The following is an 18,537-nucleotide window of genomic DNA, read 5'->3' as shown; positions in this document are numbered from 1 at the left end:
ATTTCTGGGGTCCATTGTCTCAATGATCTGCAAAGGAAGGGGCATAAACGTCTCCAAAGAAAATCATTAATTCCTGTCAGGCCTGTCACACCATGTGGGACAGCGTCCAGCTTCCACTTTATGGCACTGTATTCAGACTTCCCCGCCTGTACGGAATCGAAGTTCCCGGATGGTGGCTCTTCCAAACATCCTGAGCATATGGATGCCGCCACCAGCGATTTCCAGAGAAACTGCAACCACCTGGTCCGCCATGACGACTGTGGCAGGCGCTCATCTCAGTTTCAAAAAGTGTTACGCGGGGGCATCCTATCATGCTACGGGGCGTGGACAAATCCTGCCGGAAATCTAAAAGACACCGGAAATAGGAGTGGCCATGAAATGTTAAATGTTCTAGTCATTCTAGTGTTGCTTGGCTGGCGGGTCCCCGAGGTGGCTCGGAACCTTTCTTTCCGGGACTCTGTGGCGGCCGCGGGCGGAAGTCGCGGCCCGGCGGGCCGTGCGCACAGCTCGCTCTGCGGTTTGCAGTGAGGTGAGTGGCTGCGGGGCAGGGGCGGACGTCTGTGCCTGCCGAAGCGCTGGTCTGTGCCGAGCGGCGGCTGCGGAGGTTGCAAGGGGATGCGTGGATAAGGTGGGGGTCGTTCGATTCGGTTTCGTTCCGTGCTTGCGGTTTCCGCGTCTTCTGTTTTTGTCACTTCCAGTGTGCTCTCCTGTGGGAATTCTCACAGTCGTCCGTGAAATTGTCAGGACGTTCGTGGCAGGACTCAGTGAGTGTGCGCTGCTGGAGCAGATCCTGGGTGGGAGCCGGGAGCTTCAGGACGAGGATCTTGAGGTGGCTTTGACCCACTCAGGCCCGTGATGGGCGTACATGTCAGCGCAGGCAGCGATGTCAGCCGGGGGCGGGTGTTGTGGTGGGTGCTGTGCGGGCCTTTGGTGGGGCAGCGTTTTGCTTAGCCAGTGAACTGTATGCTGGTCGTGTCTTAGTACATGAAGAGAACGAGCCCGTCAGGATACCAAAATAGAAAGTATTAGGCCACAAATGTCACTCTGTTCTCTCTTTCTTTCTCGTGTGTGTGTGTGTGTTTATCGTATCTGTGCTGTCTCCTGGCGGGGGGCACGCTTGCCTAGTATTCTAAACTGCTGAACTCAGACTTCTCGCTTAAAGTCTGTAAAGTAAGGAATTTCTTTTGTTTTGTGGGCTGCTGTTGGATCTCCTTGACTAGTTCCTCCCACTGTGGGTGACTAGCATTACTGAAGGAAATAAACACAAATAAAACAAATTCTCACCAGCAGCACGGTGGTGGTTCATGCTTTTAGTCCCAGCACTCAGGAGGCAGAGGCATTTTGAGCTCTGTGAGTTCAAGGCCAGTCTTGTCTACGTAGTGAGTTCCAAAACAGTCAGCCTCACAGAGAACTCTCTCATAAAACAACAATAAACAACAACAACAACACCCCCTCCCCCCGCCCAAATTCTCATTCTTTGGGCCACTGTAGGATCCCATTTAGGGACCCTCTGGAGATTATGTGCATCAGTGCTCGGCTCTCTTTGGGTTCAGTGATGGCAGCCTGACCAAATGAGAGGGCTTCCATATTGGGCCGTATATTGTACCTGAACATTTGTACTGATTTAGAGTCCTTAAAAACAGTGTATCAGGCTGGGTGTGGTGGCACCTTTCAAGGCAGGTGAAGCTGAGGCTGTGTGAGTTCAAGGCCAGCCTGGTCTAAGTAGCTAGTTCCAGGACAACCAGAGCTACATAATAGATCCCATCTCAAAAACTAACGAACAGCCTCACACACACACACACACACACACGAACATCCACACACAGAAGAGTATATTATACCCTCCTGGAGCATCTTTTGGGTTCTAGGGCCAGTAAATGATTTAAGCTGTTGCCTGGAAACAGTCAGTGACTTGGAGGCAGTTTGTAACGCGGCAGTACTGTGCAGCACTGGTTGGAGGTTACTGGAAATTATCTATTGTAGTGGTTGCATTATGGTGGAGGAGGGAACCTTCATGGACACGCTTAGAAGTGATCAGTGTAGAGAGGTCCTGTGCATTTTTCTTAGGGTTTGGGGCCTTGTGTGGTGGTGTGTGTGTGGTGTGTGTGTGTGTGAGGTTGGTGAGTGAATTTTTCATGATGTTGGCTGTGTGTGGACAAAGAAATGTCTAGAAACTCAGACTAGAATCATGATTGGCTGTCATCCTGAGCTCCCTGGACCAATAGGAAACAGAAATGCTGTTTTCAGATGCTGACTACAGAAGGGATTACATAGACTACTAGGGTGGCCAGTGTGTTCCTAGAAGAAAACAGCTTTAATCTGTTCCCCTGTTCTTCTATTTAGTGACCTGTGAGCGAATTGAAGGAAATCTAATGCTTAGTATGTGTAGCTGAAAGGGTTGTTTGAAATAAAATCAAAATGAAGTTGGCAGCTTACTGAGTTTTTGTTGGTGTTTACTACCTTTCGGGTGCTGAGGGCTTGGTCAGCCTACTCAGGCATGACATTCTGGATCCCTATGATAAACACCTGTGTCCTAATTTTGTAAACAACTAGGTTAACATATTTTTTTTCCTCGTAATTAAAATGTGAGCATAGCAGGTGTATCCAAACTGATGGTTTTTTAAAATATTTTTGTTTCTTTTGTTGTCTGTTTTATACCCCTGACTAATAATGAGCAGGGCTTTCTGTACCCTCTGCCGTGCCTACCTGTGAGCTTCCACACGGGCCCTCACCAATTCATTGTCTTCTAGGGACTGCCAGTGTCTCAAGCTCCTGGGACCTCTGAAATCATTCAAGCCTTAGGATCTTTTGCTGTGTCCCAGGTAGCCTTGTTCAGCATCTGTAACTTGAGGAATTCGGGTCTGCTACGAAGAAACATCAAAACTACAAGCTCAGAGGGGACATGGCTGCGGATACGAATTTCCAACAGAAGATCCAACCATTGGGTGCAGAGGAGCAGCGTGGGGCCTGTGAGGTAAGAGGGAGAGAGTTCAGACTTGGCTCTTCTGGACTTAAGGGCAGAGACAAGAAGCTGCAGACCCTACGTTGCCTTATTTCTGAGCTCTTTAATCTAGTTAAAAGAGTGGACTGTATATCCCACACCAATTAATTACACTTCACACCCCAGCCCACCTCACCGCCCTATCTTTATTTGGATACAGGGTCTTATTGTGTATGTGAGGCTGGCCTAGAACTTTCTGTATAATCTAAGCTGCCATCAAACTCAACTCCTTTTTTGCCTCAGCCTCTCCAGTCTAGAATTACAGCCCTACATTACTATAGATACTGTCTCATCTGTTTTATTTAAATGACTATAGATATCATCTTATCTATTTTTTAGGGAGAACAGAACAAGCTGACAAGGCAGATATCCTGAAAGTCCTGTAGTTGCAGGGGGACGGAGATGGAGGGGACATAAATCTTATATTTAGGCAGTGAGGCCAGCAAGTGGCCGTGGGATGGGGCAGCTGTAGGTGGGTGGTATTTTCGGAGATCCTGGGGAAAGCATACTAGGAGGCTTTGCCCAGGATCTGAAAAAGAGAAGGAAAAGTCAGTTTTTGCATTAGAGTTCTGTTGACAGAAATTTCTGTCCCACCTGGCCCCACAGCCTTTCAATCCCAAAGAAAGACAAGGAGGCTTATGTTAATTATCAGATCTGTAAGCACTGTTCTGAGGGAGGAAGCTGACTAACAGTGAACATCTGTAAGTGCTGTTCTGAGGGAGGGAGCTGATGAGGTTCCTAACTATTCCTACCAACGCCTTAGCATCTCCTCAGGTGAATCTGTTTTTCTGGTATTTCCTGTTCAAGTGATGGTAGCCAGGATGTGGATTTAACTCTTCCAGGAGACTCCTGAGCTTATGCTGTTGTCTCATATTAAAGAAGAGAAACTGAGGCACAGATGACACACCAGCTGAACTTATATGTTGAAGCATCTGCCAGCCTGGGATTCAAGCCTGGCAGGGTGTTCCATGGTCTGGCTACCGGTTCCATTCCCTGCTCTTCCTGAGGAAACTTCTGGTGGTTTTCTAACTGCATGGCCAGGCTGCTGTCTTCGCACTCCCTTCCCTGCCTTGTCCTGTTAGCTCCCTGCACTGTCATGGGAATTCTTTTCTCTTCATGTGTTCAGGTCCCTTAGTCTCCAGGTCCTGTGGATTTCTCTTCTAGTTCGTAGCTGCTCTGGTTTTTTGAGGTGTACTTTGCAAGAGTGCCTTGGATGGGTATGTAAGCGAAGGTGCAGCGAAACTACCGAACTAGACCTCTCCATTGGTAGAAAGGTTTATTGGGGAGCAAACTGAAGGCATGTTTCTGAGTGGGGGGAGAAATATGGCGGAAAAAAAAGCAGATTTTGTGTTAGAAGGGTGGGTCTTTGAGCTGATACAGAAATTGATCGGGGTCCTAAGGTAGTTAACATCTGTGGGAAGATTAAGGATGGGTCCATTAAACAGAGACCCACCTTTAGTGGATGACTCCTCCTGAAGTAGGGAGAAGATTTGTATTGTAGATATGAGGGAGAAGGCAGGCAGAGCGGAGAGTCCAGGCTAAACATGGCAGGCTGACCAGAGCAGACTATGAGAAGAGCAAGAGAGGAGCTGCCAGCCAGGGCAGAGGCATAGTCAAATTGTTGACTTGTGTAGAGATCTGGCTGGGGAAGGGAAGCAGAAGCCCTGCCCCTGGGAGGGAGAGCTTTAGAGTAGGGGCAGGATGAGAAGTGCTGGGTGGAGCCCCAGGTACTGAGGAGTGCAGGGAGAGCAGTGAGCATTGGCCTCCACATGTTACTAGGCACTGTTGTTAGCCATTTGTCCAGGGTTACTTTGAGACCTAACATTCATTCATTCATTCATTCATTCATTCATTTTTGAGACAAGGTTCTCACTATGTAGCCCTGGCTGCCCTGGAATTTGCTATGTAGATCGGGCTGGCCTCAAACTCACAGTAATCTGCCTACTGCATCCCACATGCTGACATTAAAAGTGTGCTCTACCATTCTTAGCTATTTATTTTTAAAGCTTTAAAACATATTTATTTGTGAGTTTGTGCCTGCATGATTTTGCACATATACACTGTGTATAAGTAGGTGTCTGTGAGGAGGCCAGAGAGGATGCAGAATCCACTGGAACTGGAGTTGTGAACAACTGTTTGTATGCTGGGAACCGAACCTGGGTCCTTTGCTAGAGCAGCTAGTGCTCCTAACTGCTGAGCTATCTCTCAGTACTATTTATTTTTAATGTGCTGCTTCCCTCATTCCTTTTTCCTAATATTTATTTATTTATTTATTTATTTTGTTTTGTTTTGTTTTTTTGAGACAGGGTTTCTCAGTGTACCAGCTCTGGCTGTCCTGGAACTCGCTCTCGTAGACCAGGCTGGCCTTGAACTCACAGAGATCTACCTGCCTCTGCTTCCCGAGTGCTGGGACTAAAGGTGTGCGCCACCATCTGGCTACTCTGTTTTTTGAATGTACATGTGTCACAAAAGTGTAGATGTCAGAGGACAACTTGTGGGATCTAGTTCTTTCTACTCTGTGGGTCTTGGGGATCAGATTTCCATTGTCAGTCCTGATGGAGATGCCTTTCTCTGCTGAACCATCTTTTAGCTCAATTAGTGTTCTTTTTTTAAAGGAGTTTTAGGTTGTCAGAGAGATGACTCAGCAGTTAAGAACATTGGCTGCTCTAGCAGAGGAACCAGGTTCAGGTCCTAGACAGTTCACAGCTAGTTCCAGGACATCTGCTGGCTTCTTTTGGCCTCCCTGCCTACTGCACACACAGGGGTGCATAAGCCTGCAGGCACAAAACATTCATAAAATTAAAAAAAAATCATCTTTTAAAAAAGGGAATTTTAAGAACCTTTTGATGTTTGATTAATGGCATTTCATCCTGTACTTGTAGTTCGTGATATTTTGAAATGTGGCTTTTCTGGATGGATATTATGAGCTTAAAAAATTAAGCTTTCTGTGTCTTTTTTATTTTTTTCCCTGTGCACTGTCTGGCAGTGTCCTCCATTCCTCTGTTGTCTGGGTCTCATCAGCATGTCATGATCTTTAGCCACTTTGTACCCTTTCCCTAGTCACTCTTTCCCTAGTCTCAGAGAAGGAGACAAGGTCTCAGTAACCCTTGCTGGGCCAGAACTTGCTCCGTAGGCCAGGCTGACCTTAAATTTACAGAAATCTGACTACCTCTATCTCTTGAGTGCCTGAACTAACTTCTTGTGCAAGCTTCTTCCACATACAGTTGAATGAGCAAGAGACATGCTTGTGTAGTAATGGAAACAGGAAAAGCTGAGCTTCCTCAGCTGAATGGAAAATGTATGTATAATTGCCATGGCTCCTTCCATTGGAGTGTCTAAAATTAGCCCCACAAAAATATCAAGTGTTGATGTGCTTGTGTCCCAAGGAAGCAGAAGGAACACTGTGCTGCTGCTGAGAGTATCAGTTAGTCAAGCCAGTTTGGAAAACTGCAGTCTTTTGTGAAGTATGTATTGTCTGACACCCCGCATTGCTCCTGCTCGGGAGTAAATGCAGCTGGATAGAGCTGTGCAGGCTCAGCTATCATATTGATCATTGCCAGTCAGCTTATTGAAAGCAGGGCATTTGCTTGTGTTTTAATTTCTACGTTTATAAATGTGTGGATGTTCATTTACTTCTTGAGTACCTAGTTATTTGGTCATTGTTCTTTTTCTTTTTTACTCCCAGTCTTCTGTATTTCTTTTTTTTTCTCATTTTTTTTATTAAAAATTTCCATCTCCTCCCCTCCTCCTCCCCCTTCCCTCCCCTCCCTTTCACCCATACCCCCACTCCCTCCCTCTCCAAGCCAAAGAGCCATCAGGGTTCCCTTTATTATGTTAAGTCCAAGGTCCTCCCAACTCCCCCTAAGTCCAGGAAAGTGAGCAACCTTCTTGATATGAAAATGAAGTCTATGCCCTGGCAATGCTGAAGCATGCATGGGCAGCCCATATATGGTGGTTCTGTTGAACTTGTCCATGTTGAGTTTCATGAGGATGATTGACCAGGTCTCTTTCTCAAGAGGGCACCATATCTCATTACAGGATGGTTGTGAGCCACCATATGTTTGCTGGGAATTGAACTCAGGCAGTGCACTTAACTGCTGAGCCATCTCTCCAGCCCAAACTAGCTGCACACTCCCTGTGTAGTTGACACTAGTCTTAAATGCCTCATCCTCCTGCCTTCACCTTCTGGGACTGCAAGCGTCTATTGTCACACCTGGCTTCTTTCTTTTCCTTCTTTGTTGTTGTTTACTTATGTTTTAGTATTTTTTAGGAATTTTGCTTCTGATTTTTCTCTTATGTTTTATATATCTTTCTCACTTATATTTTTATTGTTTACATTATTTTTCTGTTCATTTTTGCTTTTGTAGTTGTTTTTGTTCCTTCTGAATTTTTTTGTACTGTTAAATATTTTTTCCTTTTTGTTAAATGTAAGGAAGCTGCTTGTTCCTGCTTGTTCATTTCCCTGCTGCCCAGACTCCTGAAATAAACACACAGAAACTGTATTAATTAAACCGCTGCTTGGCCCATTAGCTCTAGCTTCTTATTGGCTAACTCTTACATATTAGTTTAACCCAGCTCTGTTAATCTCTGTATCTCCACGTGGCAGTGGCTTACCGGCAAAGTTTTGGCATGTCTGTCTCTGGTGGTGGCTCCATGGCTTCTCCCTGCATTCAGACTAGCTTTCCCCACCTAACTAAGTTCTGCCCTATCAACAGGCCAAGGCAGTTTCTTTATTCACCAGTGGTATTCACAGCATACAGAGTACTGTGTAACTGAGGCTGACCCTGAACTCTGCTGTGTTTGTTTGAGTCGGAGTCTTCCCTGTTTTCCCCACTTACTAAGGCGAAGTGGTTGTCTGGTGAGGTCTGCTGCCCAGCTGCTCATGTTCATCTTTTCGGTCTGTTGTCATGTGTTCTTAAAGTCCCACTCGTGAAGGCTCTACTTTCATGAATTGATCATCTATCAAAGGTTGATATAAATTTTGGGGGTGCGCATACATTCTGGGGGGCTTGGTTTGGTTTTGAGGCAGGATTTCTTTATGTTGCCCTGGTTGTCCTGAAACTATGTAGGCCCAGCTGGCCTCAAACTCCCAGAGATCCACCTGCCAGCTGTCTTCAGAGTGGTGAAATTAAAAGTGTGTGTCACTAGCCTGGCTGCAGGCATTCTACCAGAGGAGGCAACAGTTTTTAATAAACTGTTGAATGCTCCAAAGGAAATTTCTCATAGTAATATTATCAATTGACATTTTCTCCATTAGACATTTCAACAGAGTACTTCTGGAATTATCCGTTATGGTTACAGTAATATGCCTGATATTTTAATTTAGAGAATTTTAATACAAAATATTTTTCACACAGAAGAACGATAGGTGCGTGACACCTCTTTGCCTGTTTGCTGGTGTCACTAGTGTCAGCCTGGAAGATCTGTCAAAAGTACTTGAAGGCCTAGAAAGAAATAGCCGTGTGCCCCGTTACACATGTAGGAACCTTCAGATTATCACTGTTGTAGTATTAAGATTTTCATCCATGAATAAAAGAATGAGTTGTGCCCCTGACCCTTCTCTGATTATTAGTATAGGTCCCATCCTGTTTCTTTTCCATTGCTAGGTTATTTGTAACCCAAACATTAGAACCTACACTTTTCTCTGTGTGTTAGGTTTTTGTTTTTTTTTTTTTGTTTTTTTTTGTTTTGTTTTTTTTTTTTTTGGTTTTTCGAGACAGGGTTTCCCTGTAGTTTCTAGAGCCTGTCCTGGATCTAGCTCTTGTAGACCAGGCTGGCCTCGAACTCAGAGATCCGCCTGCCTCTGCCTCCCGAGTGCTGGGATTTGTGTGTTAGTTTTTTATCTCTGAGATGATAACCTTCTTACATAACCATTAATCCTTCTTAAAGTCATTTGTTCTTGATCATATTTCCATATGTGGAGTCTTCCTCTCGAGGTCCAGCCAGTGCTCACACATCCAGCTTAACTAAAAAGTATCTTAGTCTCTTTTAATCTCTTAATTTTCTCCCCTATGTTAATCATTTCTTGAAGACTGTGACAGATTCTGAATTTGACTAAGTTGCCGATGCTGTCCTTTAGCATGAATTCCCATTCTTACATTTCTAGGAAGCTGGTCTTTAAATTTAAACATGTAAGGTCTAGTGTGATGGTGACACATGCGTGTACCTGTCATTGGCCAAGGGAGACTCAGCATTGTGGACTGTGTAATTTTAAGAGTCCGTATCATGGGATTATTAAATTTTATATGTGTGATGAATGTATTGCTTGCATGTGTGTGTACAGTGTGTTTGTCTGGTTCTTTGGAGACCAGAAGAAAGCATCAGATCCTCTGGGAATGGAGTTATAGCTGGTTGTGAGCCACCATGTAGGCACTGGGACTTGAACCCAGGCACTCTGCAAGAGCAACAGATGTTCTAAACTGCTGTCATCTCTCTAAGTCCACTTCCCCCCACCTTCTATAGTCATGCTCAGAGCATGGGCTTGTCTGTAATTAAGACAGGTCTTCTCACGTTACTTAACAATTCACAGTGACCATCACAAGTTCTACTCAGGTGGACCAAGGATCCTGAGTTGGCTTGGAAATGGTTTCAAGAGGTATCTGTATCAAATGAAGCCAAGGGGCAGAGAGACATCTACAGCACGTGGGGGCTTCAGAAGAGGGAGTGAAGGTTGCATTATTAGCAGTAGCTATATGTAAGATTTTGTGTTTTCTTTTTTTTAGTTGCCTTGTTCAAATAACGTCATCTGTGTCTATGGTTGGTGAATTAAAATATTTTTGTGTGAGGATTCTTTTCCTAGGTGGTATCAGGAGTTTTATGAAATGCATTGCACAGGTATACAGAGAGAAAGAAGTGCCAATAAGGTAAAGTGCAGGTGTATTCCTTAGTTTTCTCTTCATCTCTACAAAATACTTAATAGAAACATTTTGAGAAAATATTATACACAGAGGCAGTCCTAGGCCATCCTGATTTATGCAACAAGTTCCAGGCTGCTGAGGCCACAGATTAAGGTTCTCTTTGAAGAGAGGAAGAGGAAGAAAAGGAAATTTTGCTGTTTTTTTGTTTGTGGTGCTAGAAACCAGGTGGTAGGGTTTTGTTTTCACAGCTGATTAGTAAGCAGCCATAAGTATAACTAAGAAGTCCCTATTGCAAGAAGAGGGTTCTTGTAGGGTAATTACTTCTGTTCAGGGCACAGCCTCAAGAAGAAGATTTAAGGACAAGAACAGTGACCAGTCTTTCTCCCTTTATCTCTGAAGGGAGTTGGGGTATCTAGACTGGTGCTCTTTGATGAACATGTGCTCATGTACAGACATCAGTAGGTGACCCAGAGCCAAGGAGACAGACACAGATGAAGTAGAGATGCCAGGTTCTTACTTGGCATTTAGTTCCAAGTGAGGAGTTAATACTTTTAGCAAAGCAGCTTCTAAATGCCTATTTCATAATGTTGAATCCAGTGGGTCCATCTACCTCCAACCTGGAATATGGTTGTTCAATCAGTGTTGTGCTATGTACTCTTCCTTAGAGTATTGAAGAATTCTTTTTTAGTGTACTTAGAAATGTGACTGTGTATGACGGATGGCAGGATTGAGGGCTTTGAGCGCTCTCTATCTGATAACAAGTCGCCCATTGTGCACTGTGGTACGTTGTTACAGAAGTGGATGTCCTTTGAGGATGTGACTGTCGCCATCATTAAAAACTTAACCTTATGCAAATTTTTCTGTTTTCCAACGAGTCGTTCACCGTGCACTGTGGTACATTGTTACAGAGGTGGATGTCGTTTGAGGATGTGACTGTGGACTTCAGCCAGGAGGAGTGGCAGCACCTGGACTCCGCCCAGAGACGCCTGTACCAGGACGTGATGCTGGAGATCTACAGCCACCTCTTGGCAGTGGGTGAGCACAGCCACCTGGGGATCCAGGATGAGCTCCATTGAGGTTTCCTTCCTTCTCTTTACAAAACATGGTGGGGTATCAGTGGCCCCACTCCCACCCCCTGTGTGTGTTTGCTTTATTTGCCCTGATGTTTCATTTCTTTTGTGTAGCTACAAATATTAGTTATACAAAATAGAAAATGTTGACTTGGTTTTAGCAGTGAGGCAGTTTCAAGCTTCATTGTATCATCTAAAGACAAGAAATGACCCCAAAATCCAATATGCTTTTGGTTAACAGGATACCCCATTCCCAGCCCCGGAGTCATCTTTAGGATGGAAAAAGGAAAGGAGGCACAGGCAGGGAAAGCTGAATTCACAGGCCAGCAGTGTCCAGGTGAGCCATTGCTTCCCAGGTGGGGGTAAAGTTCATGAGGCCTTTGTCAATTTGTCTCACCAAGTCCCCGGTGGTGGTCACCTTTATGCTGTTTTCTCCTTGGAGTTTTTATGATTAATTCTGAAATCCATTTATTATTGGTGTAAGGCAATGTGAGACTTTCTTTATGAGTTTGTGGGACTAGCTTCTCTGACCATAGATATAATGCACCTAAGTGAACTAACTCATAATGATGACCAGTTACACCCCCATGTGTAAATGCACACTTGTTCATGAACATCTGACATTAGCCAAGTTGGTTACTATATTGTCCAAGTAATGGAGGAAAGACTGGTTGTAATTTGTGTGTTCTAACCACTGACTTTTGGATTAGCATATTGTCCTTAGGGTTCTTATTATTGTTTATGTTGTGTCTGTTTTTGCTTTTCCTGTCTGTCTCTGAGTTTATTGATTTTCTTTCCTGTGCTGGTCTATCTCTCCCCCTTAGTGTGGCACCTTAGGCTTAGTGTTCTGTATGTTTCTCTTCTCCTTCTGAACGTGCAGTTCTTGCTGTGTCCTCATGGTTGCTTAGTCTCTGCTGCGTGTTTAGACATATGAGAACATTCCTGCGAGAGGATTCGCTTCCTTCATTTGGGAGATCAGAACTGGAATCTACCTCATTCAAGTTAGAAAGTCTTTTTTTGTCTGGCTGATTATCCTTCTCTTCTGAACTGTTTTCTTTCGGTGCTTTAATTTGTTTTATTATTTTGGGCCCCTACCCATTTTCCTTTTTGAATGCACAGTTATTTTCTTAGCCCATTGGCATCAGTACAGGCCATCTCCTTCTTCCGTTGTTTGTTTATTTCTGTGGTATTTTACTTATTTATTTTTTGGTTTTTACTGTTATTTTTCAGGCAGGTCTCTATGTAGCCCTGGCTGTCCTAGAACTCACTTTGTCGGTCAGGCTGTTTTGTACTTGTGGAGATCCACTTGCCTCTGCCTCCGAACTGCTGAGTTAAAGGCCTGTGCCACCTTGTCTGGGGCTTTCTTATTTAGGTTAAGTTTTCCTTATGTGATTTATGGATTTCACTTAAGACATGCTATCAATCAAATGTTATTGCAGCAAATGATGTAATTTTGGTTTTTGATACATTTAGTTAGAAATATGCATCTAATTTCTATTATATAAGATTTAGTAACTTTCTGATGTTCTTTGTAGTACAATTGATAAAACCTCAGAGACAGAAATTGGGGTTCAGCCTAAAGGGTCAGAAAAGTAAAACAGCCAGCCACTGGCTCTTGCCTCGACCTCACTCCAAAATGGCGATCCTGCTTCCAGGAATCTCAGATGAGACTGTGTCTAAGAGCTGTCTCCTCCCGTCTTATGTTCCTCTCTGGTCCTGGGATTAGGGGTATGCACCACTGGGGTAAAAGGCCTGCACCTCCCAGTTTCTGTGGCAAACTAGTGTGGCTGCTGGGATTAAGGTGTGTGTGACTGTAGCCTGGTCTGTGAGGCTGGGCAGTGTGGCTGCTTTACTCTCTGGACTTCAGGCAAGCTTTATTATTAAAATATAAATGAAATATCACTAAAGTTTTTATCATGTTTATATATTTCTATCTTAAAAATACAGCTGGATAGTTTATATGCTTCATCCTCTGATCCATTGTTGTCATAATTATACTAATGTCTGCTATGCAGGTGATCCCCATTGTATACAGTTGTGATTAGCTTCTTTTTACTAATTGTCAGCATCATCAGCATCATTAGTAACTGATTTAGGCATTCATATTCAGTCACAGTCCCTCTGTATCATTCATCCTTTATCCTATTCACTCTGTTTATTCTTTCATCTCTTTATGTTCCTAGAAAAATCAGAAATTGAAACCTCACCACAGAGAGTATCTGAGGAAGCTTCAGTTCATAGTGATATGACCAGTGAAGTCACAAGAAATGGTTTGTGGTGCTCACTTTCACAAGAACTATGGCAGGATTCTGACACTGCTAAGAGAGATAAACAAAACCAGATTCTACCCTTGCTTCCTGGCACCTTCCTCAAGAAAACTCTGAGCACAAATAGTGGACATGAATATCAAAATCCCAGGGAAACCATTCCTTTGGGACCCTACCTCATTTCTACACAAGAGAATCTTCCACAATATTGCCTACTTCCAAAAAGTTTGGGGCTAAACCTCGGAGCAAATGGTCAGAATGAAAGCAGTGTCACCGAACAGCTTATTAACATTGTCGCCTCCAATCAGCTCCTGATAGGAGGCTCTTGTAATGCTAACTGTGTGGCTGCTCATGGAGGAGAATCGTGCAGAAGTACTGGGAATGGAGGAGACATTCTCAGCTATCAACAACCACCGGTACATGAAAACCATTCTCAGGAGAAAGCAGATCAAGGCTCTCGGTGCGGGGAAGTACTCTATGCCCTATCTTTGCCCAAACCTGAGATCACTCTCACTTTGGACAGACCTCTTGTTTCTTTCAATGGTGGGAAGGCCTTCCTTTATGTGTCGGGTTCACCGAATTATCCATTTCAGCTGAAGGTGGGGTGTCCAGTTCACCCTGGAGGGGAGCCTTACAGATGCAGCCGCTGCGAGAAAACCTTTGGTACTAAGGCTGCCCTCCAAGAGCACGAGCAAGTGCACACAGAGGAGAAACCGTATGTGTGCACACTGTGTGGAAAAGCCTTCAGAGACAGGTCTGCTCTCTATGAACACGAATTGATTCACAAGAATCACACGCCTTTTATCTGTGACAAATGTGGGAAGGCCTTCTTACGGAAGTCAGAGTTGATGTCCCATAAACAAAGTCACAACGGAGAGAAGCCTTACAAATGCAGTGACTGTGGGAAGTCCTTTAAGTTTCCATCCCAGCTGAAGGTGCATCGTCAAAGTCACACGGGCGAGAAGCCTTATGAATGCCACGAATGTGGAAAGTCATTCAGCAAAACAGCCAAACTCAAGGTGCATCAGCGGATTCACACAGGGGAGAAGCCTTATGTGTGTTCTCAGTGTGGAAAGGCCTTCAACCAGAAGTCAATACTAGACAGACACGAGAAGCTTCACCCTGGGGAGAAGCCTTACAGCTGCAGGGAGTGCGGGAAGTCCTTTAATTACCCGTCCCAGCTGAAGGTGCACTGCCACAGCCACACCGGGGAGAAGCCGTACAAATGCCACGAGTGCGGGAAGTCCTTTAACTTTCCGTGCGAACTGAAAGTGCATTATCAGAACCACACAGGAGAGAAGCCTTACAAATGCCGCGAGTGTTGGAAACTGTTCAGTAAGATGTCCCAACTGAAGGCACATTCTCGAGTCCACACAGGAGAAAGACCTTACAAATGCAGCCACTGTGGAAAAGCCTTCTCTACTAAGGAACAAGTCCAGGAGCACGAGCGGATTCACACGGGGGAGAGACCCTTTGTGTGCACGGAATGTGGGAAAGCCTTCAGTAGCAGGTCATCTTTTCGTAAACATCAGTTAATTCACACTAAAGAGAGGCCTTTCGTCTCTCAGAAATGTGAGACAGGCCTCCAGGAGTCGACTTTGACCCCCCACCAGCAGCTTCATATTGGCGAGAAGCCTTACAAGTGCCCTGACTGTGGGAAGTTGTTTAATTATCCATCCCAACTGAAATCACATTATCAAATCCACACAGGAGAGAAGCCTTGTAAATGTCTTGATTGTGGGAAATCATTTAGTAAAACATCTCAACTGAAGGCGCATTCTCGAATTCACACAGGGGAGAGGCCTTACGTGTGCTCTGTGTGTGCAAAGGCCTTCAAACAATTGTCAACATTGAGCAGACATGAAAAAATTCACCTGCTTGAGAAGCCTTACAAATGCAATTTTTGTGGGAAATCATTTTGTTCTCCATCTGAACTGAAGGTGCATCTTTTAATTCATACGGGAGAGAGACCTTACAAATGCAGCAACTGTTGGAAAGCCTTTTGTACTAAGGTCCAACTCCAAGAGCACGAGCGAATTCACACAGGAGAGAGACCTTACGTGTGCACTCACTGTGGGAAAACCTTCCGAAGCAGGTCGGTTTTCTCTAAGCATAAACTGATTCACAGGAAGGAAGCGCCTTTTGTCTGTGAGAGGTGTGGGAAAGTGTTCTTACACAAGGCCGAGCTGACGTCCCACGTACAGACGCACACTGAGGACAAGCCTTAGGGATGTCGAGACGGAGCATGCCGTCAAATTACATGATGAAGCCTCTGTGGGAAAGTCTTGCTTCCTGATGCCCTACGCAGGCAGCATGAACACATGACATCACCCAGGAGAGACCCTCTGTGCTGAGTGGGGAGCAGCTTTCAGTAGCAGGCTAACTTTCTAGACAGCACACGTCTCATGCTAGGGTGTGTAGTGATACTTTTATGATCTAGCAAATAAAGCTTTCCTGAAGATCAGAGTACAAAGTTAGCCACACTAGTCAGCCATACAGGCCAGGCAGTGGTGGGACACACCTTTAATCCCAGCAGCCACACTAGGCCATAGAGGCCAGGCGGTGGTGGTGCATGCTTTTAATCCCAGCACTAGAGAGTGTAAAGTGGGAGTTGACGGGAACTCGCTCTCTTTTCAGTGTGAGGATTTCATAGAGGCCAGAGCTCTCTAGTGGCTTGACTGCTTTGCTTTTCTGATCTTCATGTTGAACCCAGTATCTTCTGTGGGTCTGTATTAGTCGTGCTATGAGGGCGAGACCTTTGTCTCTTAACTCATATTGAAGAGAAGGTGTTGGAATGCCACAATTGGGAAATCATTACTATATCACAGATCAGTCACGTCATCAGTTCATGGGTTGGGATGCCCTAGGTGTGTTGTGAATGAAGAAGGTCCTAAATAGGACAGAACTCAGCATATAGACTACAGGTTTTACAGGTGCAGTTTTATAGAACATGGTTTATTGAGAAAAAAGTTCCTAGCTTATTAGTATATTCCAAAATGAAATTTATTTCTATTTACTTGAAGTTCTTTTTATATGCCATCTAATTGCACATCACCTGATTAATATTACAGAAAAAAAATCTAGCTATGCATTGTTTAGACATAACAGACATTATTATGCATGAGGAAAGTTTTTAGTCACAAATTAACTAATAATGATAAGCACACTTGTTTATATTTGTCTTGTTAAACATGAATTTCATTTCAGGTTAACCTTGACTAATTTCAGAAGTGTTTTTATAGACTATAAGACACATTTTACCAAATTATTAGAAAGTTTATGGGAAATTAAGTCAGTGATATTCCCATTTATTTGGGAGTCCAGTAAAATCCTTAACTACCAGCCATGGTAATTGTAGGGTGATTATATAAATGGGCATGTGTATGGAGTGTGTGTGTGTGTGTGTGTGTGTGTGTGTGTGTGTATACGTGTGTGTATACGTGTGTGTATACACGTGTGCCGGTGTTTGGTCAGTGCCTGTATGAAATTGTTTGTAGTCCCACAATTTTGTGGGATTTCCTGTAAAATTAACTGCATACTAGAAGAGGGCAGTTTATTATTAAGATGTACATTCATTTATTTTGTATATATTTATGTATACATGCTGCTAGGTGTATGTGGCTGTCAGAAGATCATTGAACTGGTAAGAGTCAGTAATCTCACACCATGTGGATCCTGGGGTTTGAACTTGGATTGTCAGGCTTGGTGATCATTAATTACCTTTACCCACTGGAACATCTTGCTGTAACTATTATTTTTACTTTTTATTAACAGTCTCTATCTACTTGTACCATCAATAATTAATACTTTTTTATTGTACGGGTGTACTTTGAATAAATGAGATCTGGGGCATTTACTGTTCATGTTGCTTTTCTCTTTTGTGCTTAGCTCAGGTCTATTGTGTCCCCCGTCCCCCCCCCCCCCCCCGTGTAGCCTATGTGGTGATATTGGAACCAACCATTAGTCTGCTATTTTGGTGTGATTGCTGGTACTTGTGAGCTATTGCACACACGTAGAGGTCAGAGGACAACTTCTAGGAGTCCATTTTTCTCCTCTCTGGTTTCTGCTGCTGCTGCATGGTCCGGGCTGGCGGTTTTGTGAGTTTCCAGGAGATAGTCTCCTTTCTCAACCGTCCATCCATCCTGTCAGATGGGTGCTGTAAATACAGATGTACCACACTGTATCTGACTTTTTAAAGTGGGGTTTGCGGATTGAATTTAGATTTTGTTTTTTTTTTTTGAGGGGGGGTTGGTTTTTTTTGAGACAAGGTTTCTTTGTAGCTTTGGGGTCTTGTCCTGGAACTCCCTCTGTAGACCAGGCTGGCCTCGAACTCATAGAGATCTGCCTGCCTCTGCCTCTGCCTCCCAAGTGCTGGGATTAAGGGTGTATGCTGCCACTCCCACCCACCCCCACTTAAATTTAGGTTCCTTCCTTCCTTCCTTCCTTCCTTCCTTCCTTCCTTCCTTCCTTCCTTCCTTCTTTCCTTCCTTTTTTAAATTTTATTTTATTGATATTTATTGAGCTCTACATTTTTCTCTGCTCCCCTCCCTGCCTCTCTCCTCCCCACTTCAACCCTTCCCCTTCCTCCAAAGTCCCCGTGTTCCCAATTTACTCAGGGGATCTTATGCTCCCACTCCCATTTCCCCACCCGCCCTGAAGCAGGCTGTGGTGGTGGATCTAAGGACCACACAGATGGAAAGGAGAGCTTGGGGGCAAGATGGAATGGGGTAAATAGAGAGAGCCAGTAGCGGGGGGGGGGGGGGGAGACGCCCCGCTGTTTAGGGAATTGGAGGGTGCCTGTACTCTGTTCCCGGGATATCTGGCCAGCCAGGTGGGCATACACTTACCCCTCCGGATGGATCTTCTCCCCTCTATTTTTTCAGACACTCTTTTTATACTCCCCACACCAAGTCCGTTACAAGAGGAGGATTTCCTCATAACCAGAAGTTACATAGTTACCACATAATCACCATAAAAACATTTTTTTTTGGAACAGGCCAACCCCATTATATTTCTTAACTGCATCCTTTCGTATTTTTTTACAAAGCCAGGCTCAGTTAAGCATTCTTCTTTGAGGCTTCTCATAGGTCAGGAGCCTTCCAGCCATAGCTGTTTACCTAGGCAGTTTTTGTGGTTGCCAGAAAAACAAGTTACTTGTTTTGTTTTTTATATTTTAAGGTCCTGTCTAATTAACCATCCAATTCCTTGTTGTTCTTTTTATCACATAAAAGCAATTATTTAGACCTTTGTTTCACATTTCCCAACATCAAAAAGAATTTGAGTTAGCCTGACTCCTGGAACTGGATTGTTTTTCTTTCTTTTTTTTCTCATTTTTTTTTTAT

General features: G+C 44.2%; 1 protein-coding gene across 5 annotated transcripts; it reads left to right on the top strand.

Annotated features, from left to right (window-relative positions):
- Positions 1-404: 404 nt before the first annotated feature.
- Positions 405-17,056, top strand: Znf175 (zinc finger protein 175). Of its 5 annotated transcripts, none has more exons than XM_038314110.1 (5): positions 405-529; positions 2,823-2,974; positions 10,767-10,893; positions 11,170-11,265; positions 13,112-17,056. In XM_038314110.1, the coding sequence occupies exons 2-5, from the start codon at positions 2,903-2,905 to the stop codon at positions 15,421-15,423; spliced, it is 2,607 nt and encodes an 868-aa protein (XP_038170038.1). In that variant the 5' UTR covers positions 405-529; positions 2,823-2,902; the 3' UTR covers positions 15,424-17,056. The 5 variants fall into 5 exon arrangements, with proteins under 5 accessions (XP_038170038.1, XP_038170035.1, XP_038170036.1 ...); XM_038314107.1 differs by having other exon boundaries at positions 2,751-2,974; XM_038314108.1 differs by lacking the exon at positions 405-529 and adding an exon at positions 531-628 and having other exon boundaries at positions 2,751-2,974.
- Positions 17,057-18,537: the final 1,481 nt, after the last annotated feature.

The sequence above is a fragment of the Arvicola amphibius genome, chromosome 12 (assembly GCF_903992535.2).
Source record: "Arvicola amphibius chromosome 12, mArvAmp1.2, whole genome shotgun sequence".
In the NCBI taxonomy this organism is placed as follows: Eukaryota; Metazoa; Chordata; class Mammalia; order Rodentia; family Cricetidae; genus Arvicola; species Arvicola amphibius.
Note: the sequence above shows the minus strand (reverse complement) of the source record. Positions and strands in the feature narration are given on the sequence as shown.

What these genes read in the sequence shown, in the direction of transcription:
- Znf175 (XM_038314110.1), top strand. Translation starts at nt 2,903, where the DNA reads ATGGCTGCGGATACGAATTTCCAACAGAAGATCCAACCATTGGGTGCA. An exon ending in AGCAGCGTGGGGCCTGTGAG is followed by an intron (nt 2,975 to 10,766) that starts GTAAGAGGGAGA and finishes ACATTGTTACAG; the next exon opens with AGGTGGATGTCGTTTGAGGA. An exon ending in CACAGGCCAGCAGTGTCCAG is followed by an intron (nt 11,266 to 13,111) that starts GTGAGCCATTGC and finishes TTATGTTCCTAG; the next exon opens with AAAAATCAGAAATTGAAACC.